This window comes from Ursus americanus, chromosome 27 (genome assembly GCF_024610735.1).
Source record: "Ursus americanus isolate L20-20 chromosome 27, mUrsAme1.1.p, whole genome shotgun sequence".
NCBI classification, from domain to species: Eukaryota; Metazoa; Chordata; class Mammalia; order Carnivora; family Ursidae; genus Ursus; species Ursus americanus.
The window spans coordinates 29,906,652-29,931,323 of NC_142153.1; the positions used below are offsets into that span (position 1 = coordinate 29,906,652).

At 53.4% G+C, this 24,672-nt stretch overlaps 1 protein-coding gene across 7 annotated transcripts in view; it reads right to left on the reverse strand.

Annotated features, from left to right (window-relative positions):
- ARHGEF10 (Rho guanine nucleotide exchange factor 10) overlaps positions 1 to 24,672 on the reverse strand; it is a 107,157-nt gene that overhangs the window by 16,780 nt on the left and 65,705 nt on the right. For all 7 annotated transcript variants that reach the window (XM_045811196.2, XM_087856480.1, XM_045811201.2 and 4 more), the window contains 9 exons: positions 24,037 to 24,182; positions 20,315 to 20,490; positions 9,512 to 9,627; positions 9,020 to 9,147; positions 8,754 to 8,854; positions 6,703 to 6,824; positions 5,513 to 5,599; positions 3,715 to 3,923; positions 3,019 to 3,176 (listed from right to left, as the gene is read on the reverse strand). In XM_045811196.2, the coding sequence (XP_045667152.2) occupies positions 3,019 to 3,176; positions 3,715 to 3,923; positions 5,513 to 5,599; positions 6,703 to 6,824; positions 8,754 to 8,854; positions 9,020 to 9,147; positions 9,512 to 9,627; positions 20,315 to 20,490; positions 24,037 to 24,182 (1,243 nt within the window). The remainder of the gene's footprint in view (positions 1 to 3,018; positions 3,177 to 3,714; positions 3,924 to 5,512; positions 5,600 to 6,702; positions 6,825 to 8,753; positions 8,855 to 9,019; positions 9,148 to 9,511; positions 9,628 to 20,314; positions 20,491 to 24,036; positions 24,183 to 24,672) is intronic.

The window sequence follows — 24,672 nt, forward strand, 5'->3', positions numbered from 1 at the left end:
ACTGAACTTTGTTCTCTGAGCACCTACGATACTCTTTCTGCAGACCCTGTGCTCTGTGCCCCTCCACAAAATCCTCTGGGGGTGGCGGGGGAGGGCATACCACTGGGCACTGGGCTGTGGGCGTCGGCTCCAGCCGACAGACCACCTGTCTGGGGACAGCCTCTTTCCGGAGTCTTCACTCCAGACCTGAGTGCTCAACCAGGCTGCCCAACCACAGCGGGGCCCCAGTACATGCTGATTACATTTTGAGCCGACACTTAAAAACTGCAGAAATTTCTACAGAATTCCAGATTTCAAGCTCCCTAAAAAGTAAAAGATTTGCAACAGTGCCTGGCAGAGAAGTGCTGCAAGGGCGGTGGCCTCCAGCCACCAAGTCTCCCACCCCGGACAACACAACAGCCGCGAGGAGACCGTTCTCCGGAGCCGACATTCAGACAGCCCACGGCGACATGCACGCGTGCTCAACAGCACTCAGCAGCAGAGACACGCAACACTTGTGGGAAGGGCCGTCCTCAAAGAGACAAGAGGTAACAAGGGTTGGCGAGGACGTGGAGGAAAGGAGCTCTTGTACACTGTTGGTGGGAACGTAAACAGCAGCCACTCTGGAAAACAGCGTGGAGGTTCCTCAAGAGATTAAAAACAGAGCTACCCTCTGTCCCAGCGATCCCACTCCTGGGTACTGATCCGAAGGAAATGAAAACGCCAGTGGAAAAGGCACGTGCACCCCCATGTTTGTGGCAGCATTATTCACAATCACGAGCACGTGGAGAAGCTCTGAGTGTCCACTGATGGCTGAGTGCCTAGAGATGTGGTGTGTGTGTGTGTGTATATATATACACAAAGACATACACACAACAGAATATTATTCGCCATAAAAAACAAGGAAACCCTACCGTTTGTAAGGACACGGGTGAACCTTGAGGGCACTATGCCACGCGAGGTACGTCAGAGAAAAACGAACACTATACGATCTCACTCACATGTGGACGCTAACAGAGACTAGATGGGAGGTCACAGAGGATGGGGTGCAGGTGGGGGTGGGGAGATGGTGCTTACAGGCACACTTGTGCAGCCACAAGGGGCGTAAGTCCTGGGGACCTGACGCACCACGCACATGACAGTCCACAACATTGCGTTATGAGCGTCCGAGTCGTAAGAGAGAAGATTCGAAATGCTCTGAGCACGGCAAGAGAAACGGTACGTCCGTGATGGGATGCAGGGCTAGCTAAAGGCGCGGCCACGATCGTTCTGCAGTGCACACGTGGATCCAGACCTTAAAATGTGTACCATGTTACGTGTGAATTATGTCTCAAGAAAGCTGGGAAAAAACAGAAGGTTTCACCAGCCCCAAATTAAATAAATAGAAATAAACCCTGAATGAATTCATTGCACTGGGAGAAATGGACATCAATATCCCAAACCAATTTAGGAAGCTCAGTAGACAGACCGAAATTATGGTACTTTCAGACTTCCAGGTTGTTTCTAATTCCCATGAAATTTAGTGTCTGCCAGAGCAAGAGAAAACACACCTGAGTGAGCCACCTCAGCCAAAGACGACAGGGAAAAGCAAACAGAGCAATCCCGGGATAAATATTCGCACGCACCTAAATCAACATGTACTTAGTTCTAAATGCAACTGAGCCCGCACACAAACCATGCGTCTGAGCCTCACTCCACGAGGCACACCTGCTGTCCTGGCCCTAAACCCGATCACCGGTCTCGGCTGCCGGCAGGAGGGGCACAGCCACCCCTGCTCCTGCTTCCCGCCCTTTCTAGCTCTCCCTCCCTGGGGACCCGCAGCTGCCCTGGGGGCGTGCTGGCAGGGCTCCCTGTCCCCTGGACGACGACAGGCCCCCCTCAGGCTCAATCCACTGCCTCCCTGCAGAACGCTCTGACCCAGCGCCTCCCGGGGCTCTCTGGGCATCGTGAGCGCGGTGTTTACCCTCTGTGAACTGTTCGTCCCTGGGGGGGAGAAGTGGGACTTGCACCCATCTGCAGCCACTGGTGATCAGCCCAGGGTCACCTGAACCGAGCCCACACTCAGGCTGTCCCTGAGATGGTGACGGACAGAGGCACGGAACCCGGGAGGTCCCAGGGTGGGCCCCAGGCGGGCAGGCGTCAGGAATGGAGAGGGCCCTGGAGCAGCTGAGGGACCCTCATTCCCTAAGGGCTTGAGCCCTTCGCTTCCATGCACCTGACGCTGGGGGGGCCGCCCAGGTGCTGCCGAAACCCTCTGGCCAAGATGTGGAAGCTGTGGGACTGGGGAAAGGCAGGGTCCTGAACGCTGAGTTGCACAGTGTCAGCGGGGAGAGGAGCGGGGAGGGCGGCTGCTACAGCTGAAGCGAGCAGCAGGTGCTGCAGAACCACAGCTCCCCCACAGCAGGAGTGGGCATGGGCAGGAGGCAGAACCGCCGGATGGCCCCCTGCCCCCCCCCAGCCGCGGCCCGGGTGCCCGCGCCAGTAACGCCCACGTGCCCCAGGAGGTTGCAGACCTGCGCTGTGCCCCTCTGGTGTCCCCAGAACCCACTGGAACTCTGGGCCAAGCCTGTGACAAGAGGAGGAGCCTGAGGGGGAGGGACAAGGGCCGGCACGTGCGTCCAGGATGTCCTGGCCATTGGGCTGGTGCAACTTGGTCCAGCCACTCATGCGGGCGGCCTGTGGTCCCCTCCACCCAAGAAGAGAAACCCTCGCGGCTCTGAGTGAGGGCAGGGGCAGCGAGGGGGCCGGGAGCTCGGCCATTGGGAGGAGGACACGCATGGAGGTCGGTACTTTGTGGAAAGGGGAGGCGTCGGCCCGGAGACCCATGTCTGAAACCATTTCCCACCTGTGCGGCTGGGGCTGCTCGCACTTCGCACCCTCCTCTCGGGGTTGAGGAAGTTGCACGTGCCTTGGGACGTGCGGTGATAAATGCTCACAGGAACGTAACCCTGGAACACAAAGCTCCGTCCAGAGCAAATCCCCGGAAACCGCTATGAGCCCTGACGTGTAGTCACACACACGCAGTGTAGAGACAATTACCTTCTGCTTTCGCGTAGACGGCCACGGCGCCATTGACCAGGCCGGCGTACAGGCTCTGGGGCATGCAGGCGAGGCTCATGACCGTGGACTTGTCCGGGGTGAAGAAGTGCTGCAGACGCACCTTCTTGGAGCCTTGACTGCTTTTATAAATGGAAATGCTTCAAGAGAAACAGCGGCCAGTGAGTGCGCATGCTCGGGTGACAGGGAGCCCCCCCCCCCCGTGGTGAGCACAGCAGCTCCCTGCCACGCCCCTGCCCCACACGGGAACGCCGCTGCCACCCCGATCTCATCCCCGCATTGCGAAGGAGAAACCGAGGAAGAAATTACTTCTTCCTAGTGAGCGCGCATCAGGAAAAACACTGTAACGTGCCTTAGAACGGTGCCAGTGTTCGGGACGCCTATGGCGCAGACCGCGGCCCCGTTACACTCCAAACTGTGAGCAATCAGCTACTTTTAAAGGCAAGACTGAGAAGAAACAGGTCAGGGGAAACCGCCAGGCCCAACGGGAATGTTCCCTGCAGAGTCGCCATCCCTCCTTGGGGGTTTCCTGCGGTCATTCCCACGGTTGATGACCCAGCCGTTCCCACCGCGTGGCACAACCCCTAGCAGGGCGGGTGACCGTCCGTCCTGCTCCTCGAGCTCCTCCTCATGGAGCAGCGTGCAGGTGACCGTTCCAGGCGCCGGCAGTGGGCTCACCTCCCCTCCTCTGTCCCCAGGCAGATGGTGGGTACGCCCCCCGGCGCTCTCCCGGCTGGGGTCTCGGGGTCCACGTGTCGCTCCTCCGCGGGGATGAACACCATGCACAGGATTCGGGACTCCACGTTGAAGCACTCGATGACTTTGGGGTTGGAGTTTTGAAACGAGACGATGGCAATCTGGCCCATTTGGCTGGTGCAGCTTCCGATCTGAATCGGGGGTTGGGGGGGAGGAGAGAGGAGTGCCTGGAGATTCCACACCACACCGACCCCTGACCTCCAGTGGCCACCAGGAGAATCCATGTTGCCACTGGAACCAACACGCTTCGCAGAATCGAGAGCTGTTTACACCATCTGCTACCAGAGCCCGCTTTTCCTTTTCAGCATATGGGGTTACTTTAATGAGAGCCCAGTTTTGTTTCATTTATTTTAAATTCCTATATCTATTCCCGAGAAACCACATCCCAGCACCATGCAGTGGTGCTGACCTGCTCAGGCACAATGCAAAGGCTTCAAAGCAGATGAGATTCGGTTTTAAACCCGTTTATACCAACGTCAGTTAGGGCTCACCTAGGAAAACAAGGACTTAAAAAGAGAGTGCATCAGAGCGCCTCCCCACGTAGTCACCAGCGTGTAAGCACAAGGCAGTGTGCCCTCACCCTGGGATGCTGGCGGGCTGCGGGCACCCCCATGAATCTATCTGCCGGGTCACCAGACACCCCAGAAGCTTTGTTCCCGACTTGAAGTCTAATTGCTTTTTCAGTGGGAAAGAGTAAGATCTTGTTAACAGAAAAATTAATGGGACAGAGCTCTTGAGGTCCTGGAGGGAAAGCCAGCCCAGGGGTGAGGGGTGTTGAGGCTCCCGGATCCTGCCTCCTCTGGGACAGTTTTGGAAACTTCGTCCCACCCCCTGTACTCGTACTGTAGTGTTTCCACACTGCAAAAAAGAAATGTCCTGCTTTGACAGCCTTTCAGGGGAACGGTGCCAAACCTCTAAGCCCTGCTCTGGCTGGCAGGGTGCAGGGGGGTGGGGATGTGAGCAGGAGAGGGAATGAGGCACCAACTGCAGTCCAAGTGATGGGAAACTTCTCTGCAAAAATTTAAAAACCTTAGGGAAATGAGCCCATCCCATCCTTTGCAGCTGGGTGCACAGAATGGCCTGGTTACTCAGGCTGTTTCTTCTCAACGCTCAGGGAGGAACACCGACCACACAGAGGCTCAGGCTGTGGGAAGGTGGAGAGGTCACCTGAGTGCAGGGCACCCAGGAGAGGCGGTCAGGGTGCGGTGCTGGGGGAGAGCAGGGCACCTATTGGGGAGCAGACACATGTCGCCGGGAGGGGACATGGGAGACCTCAAAACACAGTGCAAGAGAACTGTCTCCTGTTTGCAAGAATCAGAAAGGCCAATTGCGATGGCAGCATAATTCAAATGCACTATTTCATTTGGAAAAAGTTAATTTTAATTGCAAAGTTTCCAGTGTAAAAAGCCAGCAATGTCTTGGAAGGGGGGGAAGAATCCCACACAATTTAACCATCCAAATTGAAGAAATATTTAAATTACTCTCATATTAACTAAATTGGTTGTCTCTGGGCTGAATCTAATCTGGTAAAGCTTTAGATGAAAAAGAAAAGACAGAAACATTGTGGGTATCTTTTCCAAAAGCCTTCAGTCTCCTTTCGTGGTTCGGGACTTTCATGTTTGTAAACACAGCCCGGGACACACTGAGAACCTCTCAAGCCCACACTAACCACGGACACGGATTCCTCAGGAACCCGCATCACACACACAGCACGTCTTACCCACAGGAAGCCGTGCGCTGCGGACAGCGAATCCGGCTGAGCCTCATTATTCACGCAAGGTTCAGGATTGTACGCAGCACATTCGATCTAATGAGGAATTAAATCAAACACCCACATTTAAAACGGGACCGGGAGGCATCCAGACAATACAGTATCTTGAGCGGATGACAGACTCCTGACATTGAGCCACAGAAACTGCAGGATATTACTTGTTAAAGATTAAAACGGGAAAAAGAACGGATGAAGGTACAAGGCTCAGAAATCAGCTTTTTAGAGGCAAACATCAGTCTTCCCCCTTTTATCTTCAGACCCCAGCAGGTGCTGCAAACATCTGTCGCGGAGCACACCGTACAGGCAGCCGCACCTCCCCGGATGTGGCGGGAGGACGCACACACCACACTTCCTCCCCTCTGCCCGCCCGCCTGCCCTCCCGGGAGCTCCAGGGCTGAGCGTCGGCCGGAGCCCAGAAAGGAGAAGTAGTAACGTCTTTACTTGTTTTGTACAGAAACACATCCACGTGCCTCTGAAGGCACCTGTGGGTGTGGTGCTTGAACAGACAACACGGGACACTGAGAAGTCACCACGTCTCACAGGCTTGCTTCAGCAAAGTGAGGGCACCGTGCTCCAGGAAACACGAGGCTTCCAACCGTGACCCAGTGTGAACACTGAGTACTGCCAGGCAAAGGGCAGCAGAGCTGACAGATCTGAGACATGTGCCCTCATGTAACTAGCAATGCCTGGAACGCACCAGTGCGGTGAGGACCGCCCCCCCCCCCGGCACCCGGACGGCCACTGGGCAGAACGCACCAGGTGCGGTGAGGACCCCCCCCCCCTCGGCACCCAGACGGCCGCTGGGCAGAATGCACCAGGTGCAGTGAGGAACCCCGGCACCCGGATGGCCACTGGACAGAACGCACCAGGTGCAGTGAGGACCCCCTGGCACCTGGACGGCCGCTGGGCAGAACGCACCAGCTGCAGTGAGGACCCCCCAGTACCCGGACGGCCGCTGGGCAGAAAAGCAGGCTTTCAGCTTCATACTCTAACAGTCTTAATTCCTAAACAAATACCCCCAAGAGAAATGGTAACAGTGGTTGACTTGGGGAGACAACGTGGGACCCTGCCCTAAACCAGATAAGCAGGGCAATCTCGGTGCACAGTGGACCCCGCCTCCAGACCCACCCGCCCATCACCTTGAACTCCTGCTGCTTGGCCACCGTGACCGGCATGTGTCCCACGAGGAGAGGGTGTCTTTCCTTCTTGATCTGATTCCCATCATCTTCCACGCAGAACCAGCCCATGTGGTTCTCCTCCTCTGCAGGCATGTGAACAACGAGAGACGGGGAAGGGCAGCGCTGAGCCGCCTGCAGCTTCGACACGGCCCTGCGGACCCCAGACTCGGACATACACCAGACCGCAGAGCTAAATACTGTTTCTGGAACACAGTGCGATCTTTTCTGAAAGGAAGGCCTGTCCGTTCACCGCTTTATTCTGAAAAGCGTGTCCTGTTTTCCTGTTTCCTCCCCCCAAGTGCACGGATGCGAGGGGCTGAGAAAGTCCTCGTAAAGCACCTTAGGATATTTTTCTTTATCTTTATTCAAAGCAACTGAGATGTTTAGATTCAAATACCACAGGCACAGTGAAAGGTGTTTTAACACGGTAGGATACTGCGGGATAAAAAGTGCGAGGAAGGGACGCCGGGGTGGCTCAGTTGGTGAAGCGTCTGCCTTCAGCTCAGCTCGTGATCTCGGGGTCCTGGGATCGAGTCCTGGTCAGGCTCTGCTCAGCGGGGAGTCTGCTTCTCCCTCTGCCTCTGCCCCTCCCTCCTGCTTGTGCGCCCTTTCTCTAATAATTAATTTTCAAAAAAAAGCACGAGGAAGTGAAGGGATATTTTGCTATAGAGCAAGCTGTCAATCTCGGCTCCGAGCAGAAGAAAGGGAGCTTATTTTCAGGTTCAGCTTGCTCTCTTCAGAGAGTGGGCCGTTTCTGGCTTGCTGACTCACGTAGAGTCTGACTTGACAAACCATGAAATGCTTCAGGAAGAGAGAAAGGAGCAGTGTCACCGCCTCCCCCTCTGGGAGCCCAGGCAGCGGCGGGAAGGCTCTCTGCTCGGCAAGACGAGGGCCCTTCCGTCACAAACCACAGCCCCCTGGGGGGTGAGCATTAGCAGGGCCTGTTTCTCTTCTGTATTTTATTTTCACTTAGCAGACTGTCTGCATCTCAAAGAGAACAGCACACGTGCAAGAGGTATCGCGGTGTGTTCTGAGTAACGGATCCGCGTGTAAACAACATGCGTGCACACATATCTACACACAGAGAGAGGTCTGATTCACGCTCACAGACTGCAAGGCTGCAGACAAAAGAGCATGAAAAGAATCAAGTCACCTCATCTCTGATGGAACCACAGGGCTTCCTTGCATGCTGGCAGGACCTTCAGTGACAACTCAGGGCCACCCTGTACGTTTCCCCAGGTGCGGGAGGGAACCAGGACAACCCCGCCCTGTGGGGCTGGGCCTCCCAGCTCACGGGCCACAGACCCACAGGGCTGTTCTGCCCATGTGGACAGTCTCAGCTAATGTCAATGTGTGCTTATAATAAAAATGAGGGCTTATTTTGTCTACAATCCCTGAATTGTAATTTAGATATCTTAAAAATCACTCCCGCTGGGGGGCAGGCGGCACTTGGCTGGCTCAGTGGGTTAGGCATCCCACTCCTGATTTTTCAAGCCCCAAGATGGGCTCCCTGCTCAGTGGAGAGTCTGCTTCTCCCTCTCTCTCTCTCTCAGCCCTTACCCAGCTCTATAACTAACTAACTAACTAAATAAATAAATAAATAAATAAAACCTTTAAAAAAAAAAATCACTCGTGCTGGGGTTCATTTTTCCTGTTTAAAAACATTCTTTCAGGGCGCCTGGGTGGCTCAGTCGGTTGAGCACCTGCCTCTTGATTTCAGCTCAGGTCATAATCTCGGGGTCCTGGGATGGAGCCCCACATCGGGATCCCTGATCCATGGGGAGTCTGTCTCCCTCTCCCTCTCCTCACTCTCTGTCTCTCTCTCAAATAAATAATCTTAAAAAATAAAAACCAAAACCAAAAACATTCTTTCAGGTGAAGGAATGAATCTACTGTCAAGGTCTTTCTCCCGATGCTGTCATCTCAGGCACAGACTTCACCGTCACGGAGAAAAGCAGGGGACCGGGACACGCACGCACACGCCTCACGGAGATACGTCGCCTCGTTCTTACCCAGGGCGAGCTTGGCCATCTGCAGGCTGTTGATCCAAGACTCTTTGATGGCAGGGGTGAATGTATTGAACACAGCTGTGAAGAACGTGGGCCGCCCCGACCTGCCAGGAGGAACGGAAAGGCGTTCAGTTTACACGACGTGGGATCACATGACAAGCTCTGCCCGGTGCACACGATCGCCAGACGGAGCCGTCGTGGCACGCCGCCACCAAGAGCCGTTGCCTCAGCCCTGCCCAGGAAGGCTGCCTTGCAAAGTCACCACTGACTTGTCCTGCTTCCCCGGGAGCTGCAGCTGGATTCGGCAGCAATCCGCCGCGCGGATTTCCTCTTCTTTCTTCAAAATGAGCCTCTGTAAGCCTGACGTCCAATCGTGGGCCACGGACTGGTTCAAGTTCTGTGAAGGGAACACACGTGAGCGTGGTGAAGGCGTTGAGAAGGCAGGGGCCCCCCTCACCAAGGGAGGAGGACAGCGAGGCTGGAGCAGGAACCGTCCAGGAGGCCATAACTCTCACAGCGCATTCCAAACAAGACACCCCCTGGGCTCGGGCCAAACTGCTACTCGAGTCCCTCGCAAATGAAGTGACCCCAAAATAGTTTCACGCCAGCACCCTGCCCGAAATGGGAGAAAACACACCATCAGACTGGTTCTCAAAATCAACCTAATTCTCAGTTTCAGTAGAAGCTGGAGGCATGGCCTCACACTGACGGCGATCTAGACCTGGAAACAGAATTCTCCGTCCCGTGGCCCCGACGGTTACCTGATAGTTTCCTTTGAGGTTCCCGATGAGCTGGGAGATCTGACCGATGACATTCAGGTCATGTAGCAGGTTCTGCAGGTCCTGATACAGCTGTCCTGGCCCCACGTACACCTGGTCTGCGGAAGAAGCAGCAAACAGCTCGAACTGAGAGACACGAATGCCACAGGGGCCAAAGCACCAGCGTGAAGATGCCAGGTGACGGACAATTTTTAAAAAGTGTATCTCTTCAAGCATTTAGTGGTTTTTCCTTTTCTAACGTCTAATTTTGGAATGATTTCAGACGTTGGAATCTTTGGAAAGATTCAGAGCGCCCCAGTGTGTGCCCTTCACCACGTCCCGTGACGTTAACATCTCATAAAACCATGGCACCGTCTTCAAACCCGCAAAGTCACGTGGACATGAGGCTGTTCACTAACCTGCACGCCCTATTCAAGTGTCACCAGCATCCCCACTGAGGTCATCCAGGGCTCCTGGACCCAACCCATGGCCCCACACGTGCTTGGCCACTGAGTCTCCTTAACTGCACTCCAGTCTAGGCCAGCTCCTTGAGCACCTGCCTTCCAGGACCTGAACTTCTGGACCATGGCCGGCGTTTTATCTCACAGAACCTCTCACACTTCAGGTTTGACTCGCATCTTGTCACTTGTATTTTTAATGTATTGTTGCTGTCATTGCGGTTAGTAAGACGAACCTAGAAATGGCATTTAACCTAAACCAAATTTCCAATAACCAGGGTCATCCAACAATGAAACGAGCTCCCCAGTGCCCTTTCTCTAAAGGACAACAGGACACAAAGGAGGACAGTGATCGGCCGGGGGAAGAGCCCCTGTCCCCGACTTGGGACCACCTCTGTGTGTGGAGAGGGGAATAGTCTCCCCTCTCCCCCGGGATAATGCCCCGTCCCCCATTCTCCTGATGAGGACACTAAGGCTCTCCACTGACATGCAGGCAGGATCCCACCACAGAATCCCACTTGGAGCCCACCCTTTAAAGGACACATGGTCACAGCTGACTCCTATTCTGTGTCCATGGAAACAGACGGCCTCAGGTGTCCCCCCGCCCAGCTCAGTGACCAGCAAACCCAGGGGGCAGAGCAGTTCCATCCACACGGAATCAAGCAGGGTGAGTCTCCTGGAGTCTGTTTCCGCAGGGCCAGCTTTACGGGGTCAACCCGGGTGTGAGGAAAGTGGACTCCGCCCTTAGAATTTAGCATGAGGCCATGCTGGCTGGGTCCCTTGTCAACAGTTTGCAAGTGAAAAGCAAATATGCGTGTTATTAGCTAAAACTATTTTAAGGGACAAACACACTGTTAAGGGAAAATAAAAGGTAAAGTTGGTCCATGTGACCACTGGGACAGTTTTCAGGGCTGGCCCTGAGGAACCCAAGCCTCCTGCTGGCATCACACTCTCTGTCCTGTCTCAGAACTCTAACAATGGTGAGCAAGGCCCCCTGCGTTTCCACCGCGCATGGGGCCCAGCCAAGTACGCGGCTTGTTCATCCTCCCCTGTGCACAGTGTGTGTGTCAACGGTACGTCTGTGTTAAAAACGACAGGTATCCATCTGACCACACTCACTGCTTCACCGTGGAGTAAGTAATTTTGCAGAAATGCCATTAAAGACATTTTCACTTGGGTTTTTATGTATCCACCAGGCCTAATTTTTTAGGACTAGACAAATTCTATGATTAATTGCATATTAAGTATTTTCGTGAAGTTTCACCAAAAAGCAAGCTGTCCAATGATTATCCATTTATCAAATTTGTTTTTCCTTAACAGTATGTCCCCATACTAAAATGTCTGTAGTGAACGCCACACACATTTGCTTTCATTTATAAACTTCTGATGACAGACTGCACGAACTCACCCTCGGGATAAAATTACTCCTGCTACACGAACTCGATCAAGTTGCCCGCATCTAGCTTTTAGTTTAGTTTTTAAATTATCATATAGTAAAGCTGACTCTTTTACCGTGGGCACACGGCCCTTGAATTTTAACAGGGGCAGGTGTGGCCCACAGAATGGCGCCTTCACCCCCAAAGACCCCGACCTGTCCACCCTGTTGCCCCCAGCCCCGTCCAGCAACCACTGGTCTCTTCTCCAACATTTCCATTTTGTCTTCTCAAGAATGTCACGTGAGAGCACACAATATCCCACTTCTGTTTTTTAAACACATAAATCGTATATTTCTGTGCACACAGAGGTGTGACTGAGTTGCCTTGAGCTGGGGAGGCCGGCGTCTAACCTGACTCAGGACTTCGTACGTTCAGTCCTGAGCCCGGTAAGCAGAGCACCGCACCGTCACGTGAGCACGAGCGCAGGGCTGTGCCGTACTCTGCACAGAGACGCTGCTCTGAGTGCTTGCGGCCCAGCTCTGCAACGCGCCACGAGCAGGGAGGTGGGTTCTGGCCTGAGCGCGCCGAGATTCTGACCTCGGTGCCTGCCCTGCAAACAGATGCTCCTCCCACGGAGCTCCTGCGTGCCACGCGATAAAGCAGAAACCACGTGTCTCAGGAGAGAGAGACCACTAAACGCTAGGTCAGAAGTTCTCAGGGGCCAGGCGGTGTTTTCCTAGTCAGATCTCACCACCCGGGACTCAGGAGTCCCTCCAGGAGAACCCAGAAGGCTCTCCCGTCTTGTGTTCCTCGTGTGCACCCCGGGACGAGTGTGCCTTCCCACCCACCTCGGTCCCACACTGAGGCTGGAGGGGGACGGGGGACAGTGCACGTGGCATCTGCAGTGTGCATGTCACTGAGCTGTGCGCCATTCCCCACGATGCACACAACATAACCTGGGGGCTGCCGGCTTCATCAGCTGTCACTCCCAGAGCCCGACACCCGCTTCCGTGCTTCCTGTATGCGGACCATGACCGCGGTCTCCCAACAAAGCAAACCCTCCCTGTTCCTCTCCTGCAGAGTTCAGGAGGTCGTGCGCTCCCCGCTGCTTCACAGGAGGCCGAAGGGAGCAGGATTGTACATCAGGACAGCTTCCAGAGCTCCCCAAGTCTCCCCACACAAGTGCCTACACCACAGGTGGCAGCCGCCTCGAAGCCTCCGGGAAGCAGCCCCGCGGAAGGAGCCCCACGCACCCCCAGAAGCCAGCCAGGCAGCCCTCACCCACAGGAGCTCCCCGTTAAGGGCATGAGCCGTGTTAGTCATCATCAAATGATCTCAGCTTTGGGGAGACGCAGGCAAATGGTCAGCACGTGGACAAGCTGAAGCTGGTGGAGCGTTTCCATGAACCGAGCACACAGGGGTGTGTACACACACCGGCCATACCACGTCCGAGACAGACACGCTGATCTGGAGGTCCTCCGTGGCCACCCCGGACCCGCTGCCCTGACAGCAGGAGCTCTGCCCTCGGCTTCTGGAACAAAGATGCTGCTACCTGAACAGGGCAAGTCTCCTACACTGTCCTCCTCTTTATCTGGCAGAATACAGTTCAGAGCAGGTGGCAGAACCGGAAAACCCCAGAAGGACAGGCCCTTCTCACTGGCCTTCCCAACCGGCAAGTCCCTGGCATCTGCACAGGCAGCCCAGCACTGCCGGGCAAGCGGCTGTCACAGCTCCTCGCTCAGCGGGGCCTCCTCGCCCCACGCTCCCCAGAGACGGGCCATCCTGCCTGGGCGGCCAGGACTGCAGGACCCCGAGGTCACCCCGTGGTCACCGCTGCCAGGTCACCTAGGCCAGGGTGTCCAAGCAGGTGTAGCAAGACGGGAGACGGGGCAGGAGGGAGTGCAGGGCTCGGACAGACAGAGGGTGACCACAGTTTTCATACTTGACTGTTAGGACTGACCTCGAGTTCAAAACCAAACCCAAGAGGGAAACTGAAGGCATACGCACGAGTGTTCCTGCACGGTCAGCGAACACCCGTGTTTAAAGTGTTTTGGCTGTCTGCACGAACGGAAGGGAAGCAGGAGTGATTGATGCTCAGCGCCCCTGACATGCAGACAGCGGTCTCATGACGCATCTTCATCACCGGACGCCTCACTACCCTCCAGCGCTGGCTTCCGGGAGCCTCACTCCTCAGAGAAGACACCTGTGTCTCATCACAGGTACAACGAAATCTCGCTTATTGATTCAAAACTTCTACAAAGCTCAATATTTAACGCACCATGAAAGGGAACAGCACAAATTTAAAGTAACGCTCTCAGCGGCTGCGGCACTGTGATGAAACTGGCTTTATTCCGTTCCCGGGGGCCGGCCTGCAGCTCGAAGCCACATCAGTCCCGGACACCATATCAGTCCCGGCTACGACGATCTATTACCAGCTCCGGATCCGGATGCAGACCACGTGAGTCTACCTGATGGTTTTCAGATGCTTTCCAGGAGGAGAGTGGATGGGGGTAGGCAGCTGGGCCTGTCTCTGCAAGGTGGAGTGGGGGGGACTCCCCTCCATCAGGGGCACAGGACACAGGAGACTCAACGCTGTGCAGGAGAGCCAGCACTGGTCCTGAAACCCCACAACCGTGCCACGCCATGGTGTCAGGTGAATGCCACGTGGCCGCCGTCACCAAAGCAATCAGGGAGACGCGACTTCCTCCTCTCCAGTCCCTCCCATGGAGGCCCTGGCCCTAAAACGTGCTGTGCTTTTCGAATCATTATGGTCTCACTGGAGGCGGTTGTGTCCCTCCTGTCCTCTGACCTTGCAGACACATCTGGATCAGGAGCTGCTGTCCCCGCCCACAGGCCACGGCAAGCGCTGAGAGGCTGAGGGGGTGCCTGGATTAACCCCTCACCCCTCGAGACCCCACATCGGGCACTGAACAAACCCCAGTGCTGGCCCTTGCTCTGGAGAGCGAGAACCTGGCCCCACAGCCCAGATCCAGGGCTCCTGTGTGACACAGACTTCCAAGGCCCTGTTCAGTATTTTTAAAGTGCAGGCACCGTGTCTCTGCCTTCCGAGGTAGAAGGGTCAGAGTTGGGGTTTCTGCTCAACTGCTGCCACGCACCTGTGTGTGCTCACTTCTGGCTAAGAACCCTAAGCCATACCCACACACCCCCCAGCGCTGCATCTGAGCCCTGTTTCCAGTCTACTTTCTGTCCAGGACCTGCCCCTCCCCCTGTCCCAGCTTCTCCCCCTTGGACCCTCCTTCTCAGAATTCAAGGATACCTAGGTCTCTGCCAGCTCAGCTGTAACAATGATGTGATCCCTTCCTTGTCCCTGACCCCTGGAACCCACTGCCAGAGCCCCCACTTTGCAGCAGGACTGCAGAAGGAGGTCTGGGCACTTTGAGAAGACGTGAGCAGAGAGCAGGTGCTCTGGGGATGGGAGGGGACACTGGTCCTGCACGGATGGTCGAGGTGGCTTTCTATTCTCTGTACAGAGTTGCTGGTGGCAAGCAGGGGGCAGCTCTGCATGCTGGCCGGGACAGGGCAGGACACCACCGAGGTGGTCTTGCCCTCTTCCCATGGTGGTTTTCAGCGGCACGTCTGCTGTTGGTGCACAAGAAGCAGACGCTGGTCCCACAGCTGTACAAGCCAGGGCCTGCCCTGCACTCACAACAGTGGGTGGCTCCCCAGCACAGAGAAGCACAGCAGGCTGACTCTGACTATCATCCTCAAGGGCTAACTAACGGGAAAGCGACAGGCCTGATCCCTACAGGACCGCAGTAGCCACACGTGCACACCACGGCGCTCCCCTTGGAAACACACGCAGCCTGCACACCACACTGTTCTCCAGGCTGCCGGACACCTTCTCCTCCAACGTGCTAAAAAGAGGCGATGACAGGTCTCTTCCAGTGGAGGCTCCCGCGGGGCGGAGACCCCCTCCCTCCCCAGCTCCAGCTCCAGCAGCCGGTCCCCTGAAAACTGGGAGTGCTCCAGAGTCAACCATCGAATGGAATTGATCTGTAGGGATCCTGCATGAGTCAGCTTTTCTCTGGCACCAGGGAAATGCATTTTCTGGTAAACCGGCTCCCCAGACGGTGTGCAGCACAGTGATGGTAGGAACGTAGGCAACTCCACCTGATGCACCAGGTAAACCCACCGCACTGCAGGGCTTTCTCTTCCCAAGCCCCAGCCCCAACCCACAAAGTCGGCGAAAACTGTTCGATCACCCCAGAAAAAAGCACAGAATTTGGCAAAGGAACTTCAGAAGGTCTGAAAGCTGAAACCAACCCACGGAATCCCAGAGGATTCGTGAACAAATCCGTGGACACCAGCCTGCAGGCCCCTGCACGGAGAGCATTCAGTGTCAGTCAAACGTCACAACGCAAGGAGACGGACGGAGGCAGCAAAGCAGATGCACACTCTGCCAGGGGCTCTTCTGGGGACAGCGCCTCCTGGGGGCGGCTCCTGCGGGGCCCAGGAAGGTGGCTGCACGGCTCCTGCAGCCCGGTTGCTAGGCAGTGACGCCCACACCATCTCCAACGCTGAATAACAGACCGAATTTTCCAATCCTGATTTCAGAGCTCAGTCATCCACACAGCAGAAAGTCACATGGCTACAGACGGAACAAAGAATTCCGACTTCGCATCTCAAAATAATTGAGGGATGACAAATGCGAGAGAATCAGAAGGAACAAAAGCACTGCGGGTGAATCTGAAGCTTTCTACAAAAACCTGTGAGACAGCGGTGACAGCCCAGCTAACTGTGACTCGTGGAGGGGACACGGTTTTATCTGCAGGAGCAGCGCGCGACTCGCTGGCTGCAGGCTGGTGGGAGTGAGATCAATATTATGGATTCGATGCCCACAGAGCAGTTCATTGTCTGGCCCCAACCCCAGACTCACCCTCATTGCTGGACGCGTGTGGACGGGGCGGGACAGTCCTTTCCCAGGGCTGAACAGTAAACGTGCTGTTCCCGGTTTCCCTGACCGGAAACCTGAAAACGCCCCACGGAAGTCTGGCTTGAGTTCAGTCTTCCAGCACACACAGAATTAGCACAATGTGTTAAAAAACATTTTTTTATTAATCTAGAAGGCATTTAAGAGGCCATATACTCCAACCCATCATTTCAGAGCTTAGAGCTAAAACTTGGGTCCCCTCTGTGGACAGGGAGACCAAGAGACCGGGGTCCACACAGCTAAGGTGTACCACTAAGCCAGGAACGAAGTGAACACCTGCTCCCACAGAGGCCCAGGTGCTGGGACCCCCCTCCCGACCCTCAGACTCGATGCCCACTGGCCTCTCTCCGCTCTCAGCAGTGCCTGTCCATTCGGCATTGCCAAGGCAATGACCCCTGTACACTCAGAGTGAACTGTGTTGTACGAGAACACCCTGCTAAAATACACTAATGCTTACACAAGTAACACGTCTGACACAGAGCTGAGGTTAGTGAGTGACGGGGTCAGGAAACAGGAACACAAGGACGGGCCTAACAACAGACTGATGCTCTACAAAGCGTCCCTCCCAGGACTCCAGGGCCGAGAACACGGCTTCCTGGAGGCCTTCCCACCTGGAAAGCTGTGTCCAGACAATTCCCAATCCAACCCTCTTATGGCCACAATCTGTTAAGGAGGGAGGATGGCTCCACGGGTGAACAGCACGTTAGCTGTCTCTCCTGGAGAAGCCAGCATCACCTATGCATGACCAGTCACCTTCATCCTGCTCTTCGTTATTCCAAGAAACAAGTAGTTTACGGAGTAATCGGCAATTATTCTGTGTTCCTTCCCCGACCCTACGCTTTGCTGTCCTGGTGTCCCACCACGCAAGTAACTGACGTCAGAAGAGGAAGAGGATCCGCCAAGCAGTGTCTCAGGCTCTGGGGTCCACATGGCACCTCCCTGCCCGGTCCGAGGGCCCTTCCTTCCAGACGAAGCAATCCCACCAGCTGGAGAGCCACAGTGAGTATTTCACGATGTCTTACGCAATCACAGGACAACCTGGAAGCCTCTTCCCATTCATATTCCTGTGGATGGAACTGGGCCCCCCTGAACAGACAACTGTCGGTCCTCCAGAATCTGGAGGGACCCCCACAGGCTGGGAAGGTTCCAGTCACACAAACAGCCGCCATAAACTCCTTACTGTGTGCGAGGCGGGTGTCAGATGAAGATCAGCAGAATGAACCAATCAACTGATGCATGTCCTCCCACTCTCTCTCTGTGAAATCCTACGCCTCCTTTAAAACCTAGCTCAAGAGGCGTCTCTCTGAGAAAATTATCCCCTTTTGATCTCCCAAAGTATTTTGCCCTGTTTTCTGTCAAGGAATGTATCATAGTGCATCACACCCGTGCTCTGGCATCCGTCTCCTGGGGCTTCTGAAGGCATAGTCTACCCCTCACTCATCTGGGGGCTACCAGGACATGGCGCTCGGTTTAGAACAGGCCTTTGACAAACAGGTCAGTAGAAAGACACAGTTTCATTAAAAATTTAACAGTGGTTGGTGATTCCATTTTTCTTTTCATTCGCTCAGCAAATTACTCCTTGGGCCCCCACTGCACGCCCGGTCACAGGGCTGAAAGGGAAACGATGAGGGACTAACCGTAGACGAAGTCCCTCACATACTCATCGGTTACCAGTTCCCTGATTCCTTAAAATAAAGGCATTGTAGTAACAGAACATTCTGAAAGGGGGTGCACACCACTACGCAGGGCCGTAGCACATGAAATGACATAGGTTACGCCCACTGCATGGGTTCCACCCACAAAACGGAGCGGAACGAATCTCTGTGGATGGCAGAACAGGGCTGTCACTTACATTCTCTCTTTAGGACAATATGCAAAAAAGATGCTCCCCAAACCAATTGCCTTCACCAAGGTTACGTGCGTGCTTTGTCAGAGGGACACGGAAAGGTCACGGCAAGTCCGCAAAACACAACTGTCTATGTTTCCAAGTATTTTCCAAAGTCTCTAGAACTTAAGATACATCAACGAGATTCTCCTTAAATTGGAGAAAGAAGAAAACTGGATACTCCCCAAAATGACACATCTTCTTCTCGCTGACAGTAGGAACTATGGACCTGCCGTCGCGGACGGAAGCTCGGAGGAACGTTTGTGGCGCCAATGTCCTTTCTTCCACGGACAGTCAACCCTTGCACAACATGGCTTTGAACTGTGCAGGTCCGTTTCTACACGAGTTTCTTTGATAAATACAGAGCAGTACCGTAAATGTGTTTTCTCTTATCACTTTCTTAACGACGTTTCACGTCCTCTCACTCACTTTATTGTAAGAACACGGTATAGGGTTCCTATAGCACACAAAGTGTGTGCTAGCCCCCTGTTTATGTTATTGGTAGGGCTTCTGTTCAACAGTAGGTTTTTAATAGTTAAGTTTTTGGAGAGTCAAATTATATACGAGGATTTTCAACACACGGGGATCGGTGTCCCTAACCCCTGTGTTAAGGGTCAACTATATTTCAAAAACTGAGTCTTTCTGCTGTATGTTTTTTAACATTGCTAATTGATTCGAATCTTATTCTAATTTAGCTCAATAGAAATCATAAATAAAAACAGGAATAGGAAAACACAGTGCTGCCCCAACACGCAGTACCCATTCTACGGATCAAAGCCGCCCCTGCTGATTTGGGCACGAGGACGCAATCTTAATTGCAAATGCATCTTAACACTGCTACCATGATAAACACATGAAGGCATTATTTTGTTCACAAAACCAAGACACACGTTGGATTTGCAACCAATACTGCAAGCAATTTAAATGGACTTTTACGAACTTTTAACAAATGAGATAACACAAGTTGACCTGGAGCCAAATCTTACTGCCACGCATCCGTCTGGAAGAACGCTTCCCTCCCCTCCCCATGTCACTCTTCAGTATATCCCCGCTGCGGAAAATCTGTGGCATGGTCTGGTATTTTGATTACTCGCTGAGACTGTCTGCAAGTCCTTTAAGAAGGACTTAGCAGTCGGTGACTCGGGACCGTGGGACCTGTAATACCGTGCTTGAGGACGTAGCCTACCAGGCTGATTACCCAACCGAGCGACTGACTGTTAACATTACACAAACAAGAGCAACGGGAGACCTCACAGCAAATTAGATCTAATGCTCACCAGGCCCTGTTCCTGTGAGTCCCAGCGCACATGCAGACGCAGCCAGAAAAGTTACAGGCTTCAAAGGCACCTTCTTCCGAACACGTCGGAAGCAAAATAATCTGAAAGGTTGCCCAATATATTTATACCACGAATATTTAATATAAAAGGCTCATTCCACGTATGAAAAGGTTTACTGCAGGTCCCCATTTTGTGTGTTCCACAACGGAGGCAGTGGCCGGCGAGTGAGTGAAACTCAGCCAGGCTTTATTTGGATTAAAAAAGAGAGAGGGAAGGAGAAAGTCATGAATACTACACTACGTTCAAAATCTACAGCCCAAAGACCCTTTAGTAATAAAGACCATACATATTACACAGCTGTCAAAGCATTGCCGAAGTGTCAGGACACCCTTGGCTCATCTCGGCTCGTTAGGACCCAGCACCCCCTCCCTGGGGAGCCTGGGGGAGAGGGTAGGGGCTGCATGAGCTGGTGCAGAGCAGAGCCTACAACGGAGGTCCACACGCTGGAGGGCTTCCAGGCCTGCTCAGGAGACAGGAGCCAGAGCCCTCACTGCCAAGCTGGGAAACGCAGAACAGAACAAACCTGGGGTGACTGAACACAACCCACATGACGGGGCTTCCCTGTAAACCCAAAGGATCCTCACCAGTGGGGACAAGCTCAAAGATGAGAGTCTAGTGGGCTTATCGGTCTACGTTTATCAGCCAACATAAAACACAGGCTCCAAAGATGGTATCGCCCAACAGCCTGACCATTTCCCTGGTCCTTGGATGCTGCGGAGGCCGAGGAAACAGGGCCTGTTAGGTTGGTACTGACGCCGGCCCCAAGACGCGCACGCACAATAGTAAAAGTGACACTTACTTGGCTTGGCGTTGGCGACCACCGCCAGGCTCTCGGGTGGGTGCATGGGGGGACACCTGTTTTCTCCAGCACCGTCGTTATTGCCATACTCTATTACTTCCACGTGTCCAAGAGGAACACTCCACTTTAACAAATACCTTTGGCTGGTGGATATTATCGTGTTGCTGTCTGAGGTGCTGAAAGGAGGAATCGGGATGTTAGGATTCATTACACGTGTAAGTCAAGACACTTTTCATCCCTTAGGTACTCAAGTGAGAAACACATCCTGCTTCTGACTTTCTTACAAACAGTTACTATTTGGTTCTTTAAAGAGGTCTCCCAGTGGATGAGAGGGTTAGAACTCTCCACTGCCTAATCCAGGAAGACGGGAGAACACGGAATGCTTATCTCCCAGAGAGCCCTCACGGTCCCATCAAAGCTTAAAGGGAACAAGCTGGAGGTTTCCTGATGGCTGTTTGAGCAGAGATGCACGTGTGTTCTGGCTAGTACCATTAACAGGGAAAATCTATGTGCACAGATATTCTCTGGTCACTTCTTATCAAAGTTCCCTCTTTACTCTTGGTTTTACTGTAACTATTTTAATAAAATTAAATCCTATCATTATGCTCCATGATTAAAATACTTATTATGTAAAAATTAAGGAAAAAATCCCACGACCTATACGGATTATTTTCTTCTTTTGCCATAAAATGAAGCATACATGCACAGAAAGATACAAAGCACACCTGTTCAGACAGGTGGAAAATGCTAGAATGGACACCTTCTGCGACCACCGCCCAGTCAAGGCTACAGGGCTACCAGCAGCCTGAGGCCCTCCAAGGGGCAGGAAACCCACCCTCCCCTCCAGGGCAATCACTGTTCCTTACTTATGGTGATGATCACAGATTGCTTTCTTCAAGACATATATATTTTTTCCAATCAAAATGTAGACAGGAATAACCAAAATGCTGGACACTATACTTTAAACTGAAATACTTGATGTGTTGGGAGCCAACTGGTACCCAAGCTACCCGACTTCCCTCTGGTGTTAGAGGGCTTTACTTTTCAACGTCTAGTCCGCGTGGGAAGGAGAGGAAGAAGGCACTACTCAGACACGGAGTAAGAAAGACTGTGTGTTCTATGAGTTAGGTGTGCTCTAAATGTAAAAATGGAGAAGCCCATGACCTTGACTCGAATTTCTACTCATCCTGTTTGAATCTAAGATCCTCACTCCTACAGAGGTTTGGGGGACCTTGCTGTTCTGAGGCTGTCAAGGGATCCCTTGGGGCCATCTGAACATTTCAGCCTGACCAAAGTGGGTCTTCCCTTCACCAGCTCCCAGAAGTGTCACTGAGAACACGTCAGTGGCCACTGGACCATCCCCCTTTCCTCACTTTGTAGAAGGTTGTCAGAACCTGGGATCCCTGCCGCAGCCCGGTGTGTTATTTGAAGGAACAGCCCTGGTAGTGAATACAGCTAAATACATTTTTTAAGGATTCCTCCACTTCTTGTTCATCTTGAAAGAGTATTTTTCATCTTGAGGTTTTTAAAATGACATAAAATTTCAAAAGACCCAACCTGACTTAAGAGCCTTTGGTAAAGGGTGCACCTGGGCCGCCCCCTGGACGCTGCAGGACCTGGGGCGGCGGGTGGCCCCTCCTGCTACGTTCAGACGAAGGTTGCTTACAACAGCAAACACGTGGGACAAGAAACACCCACGTCTGCACCGTGCTTTGCTGTCCACAAAGTCCCTTCACTGCATGACCTCGTCTTTCTGGTGTGCAGAAAGCTGACCGGCTTCGCCTGGAAAGGGGGTGCTTCCTGGACAGTTAAGCCTGGAAACCATTCCACAAAATGTGCACCACTGGGTTCTGTGTGGCAGAAAGTGGCTCACGGGACGGGAGCATCAGGAGCAGAAAGCACTCACTGATGGGGCATACACGCTCGGCACACGTCTCACAAAGCTGCTCCTTTCCACACGTGGGTGAAGGCAGTGGCCAAACCACACCAACCGTGGCTGCTTCCAGAGGTCCACGTGTGGCCACGGCAAGTTCAACGATAAAGGCTGAGCCACAGATATGAATCAAGCAAACAGGACTCCTGACACGGGGCAGTCATTAAAATTGGCATATTTTGGAGGTGCCTGGGTGGCTCAGTCGGTTAAGCGTCTGACTCTTGATTTTGGCTCAAGTCACGGTCTCAGGGTCATGAGATCAAGCCCCGCATCAGGCTCCATGCTGAGCACTGAGTCTCCTTGAGATTCTCTCTCTCCCTCCACCCCTCCCCACATGCGCTCTCTCCTCTCTAATAATTTTTAAAAATTGGCATATTTTCCAGACTTATTCTGTAGCTGCCTCAAAGTAAGTGAGGATGAGGAAGGACCATCGTAAAAACTGATGGTTACTGGGCAGCACCGTGCCAGGCGCGGGGCTAGAGGGTCTGACGGGGGTCCTCGGCTGGACCCTCCCAGGAGTCCCAGGGATCACTGGCTTCCCCGCCATTATTCTATAGAGCGTGCTGTGAGGCTCAGCGAGATGGGGTGCTTTCCCGAAGCCCTGAGAGGCGGGGTTGGGGGCCGGGCTGCACCGTGTAAGCGCCCGCATGCCCGCCCACCCAGCCTTCCTACTGGGGCTCCACGGCACCGGGAAGCGGCCACCACAAGAGGACCACAGGCACACATGCTGGCTCCCATCCGGTGGCATGCTCGTGAAGGCCTCACATGGGGCTCCTGCTGGGAGAGGAAGCCCTCACGGTCTCACTGGTCAGCTTCTGTGCTGTCAACACTCAGATGGACAAGTTCAAGCTGCCAGTGGTTTGGCAACTGCATCCCAAACTCCTGAGAGTTTAACCAGGAGCCTCTTAAGCCACAATAAGCTGCTAAGGACACCGCGTCAGCGTGCGCTATTCCATAAAGCACCCAGAGCGTTCAGCTCAGAACATTCCATTCTACCTCAGTTCCCTTACAATCCCCTCTAGCTGAAGACACTAACTCTTCAAATATCGTCGACCAGCGACAACATTCTAGGTGTTAGGGAGCGGTTCTGATGGTAAATGATTTAAGGATAAGCAATGATGAAGTGGTACGTACTCATTTTCTTGGTTCACAGTGAACATAAATGCCACCGATATAATCATACAAGAAAAATGCTTAACAGAAATGTCCCCACAGAGGGGCAGCTAAAGAGAAAGGATCAGAATGATGATTACAACAAGACTGTAGAATGATTTAGGAGGGAAATAAAAGAAACCCAATGTAGTTTCTGTCCAACATTGGCCTTATGTTTAAAGAAAAATATACCAAACGTCCCAAATTTTCTCCAGCAGTGACCTTGAGACTTTGCACTGGACCCGTTTAAAAACACGCTTGTCTAGGGTGCCTGGGTGGCTCAGTCAGTTAACTGCCTGCTTTCAGATCAGGTTATGATCTCAGGGTCCTGGGATTGAGTCCCGCATCGGGCTCCCTGCTCAGAGGGGCGTCTGCTTCTCCCTCTGTCTGCCGTGCCCCCTCCTTGTGCTTGCTCTCTCTCAAATAAAGAAAATCTTTTTCAAAAAATTAAAAAATAAAATAAAATAAAAATACGCCTGTTTAGGTCCTGGTTCCCCAGCATCACAGGACAAGGAGACGGAGTTCTGCGCACATACCGGGGCAGCCTGAATGGGACTTCTGGCGGAGCCATCTGCCCATCTGGGACGCGCACCCACGCGGGCGCAAGGCCGAGCCCGTGAAGGAGGCGCATGCTCACCGTGCACTGACCGTGGCACACATTAGCACATCGCTCAGCATGAAGACGCGGCGCTCCTTGGTTTTAACGATCTCTCCTCTGTCGTTGTAAACGGTTTCTATCATATCGTCGGATCGCACAAGGTACCGATTCCCACTGCTGAGAAGCTGAACATTCAAAGTCACACTTGACATGCTTCCCGCCATCAAGCTCATCAAAAGAAGAAAAAGGGTGAGCGGAAGTCTTGCCAAATACAGGAGCATAAAGCGTGAAAGCTTTGCAGATTTTCCCCTTTCCAGAGAATTCGCATACTTCCAATCGCACTTTATGTGCATACTACATAGAATTCTGAGAGTGGCTTTTTTTTTTTTTAACTGCATAGTTTCACAGTGTTTGGAGTTATCCTAAACAGTGAAAGGAGTCTAACCCAGCCCTTGTAAACAGAATTCCCCCAGCTGAGGGGCGCCTGGGTGGCTCAGTCGTTAAGCGTCTGCGTTTGGCTCAGGGCGTGATCCCAGGGTCCTGGGATCGAGCCCCGCATCAGGCTCCCTGCTCTGCTGGGAGCCTGCTTCTTCCTCTCCCACTCCCCCTGCTTGTGTTCCCTCTCTCTCTGTGTGTGTCTCTCTGTCAAATAAATAAACAAAATCTTTGGGGAAA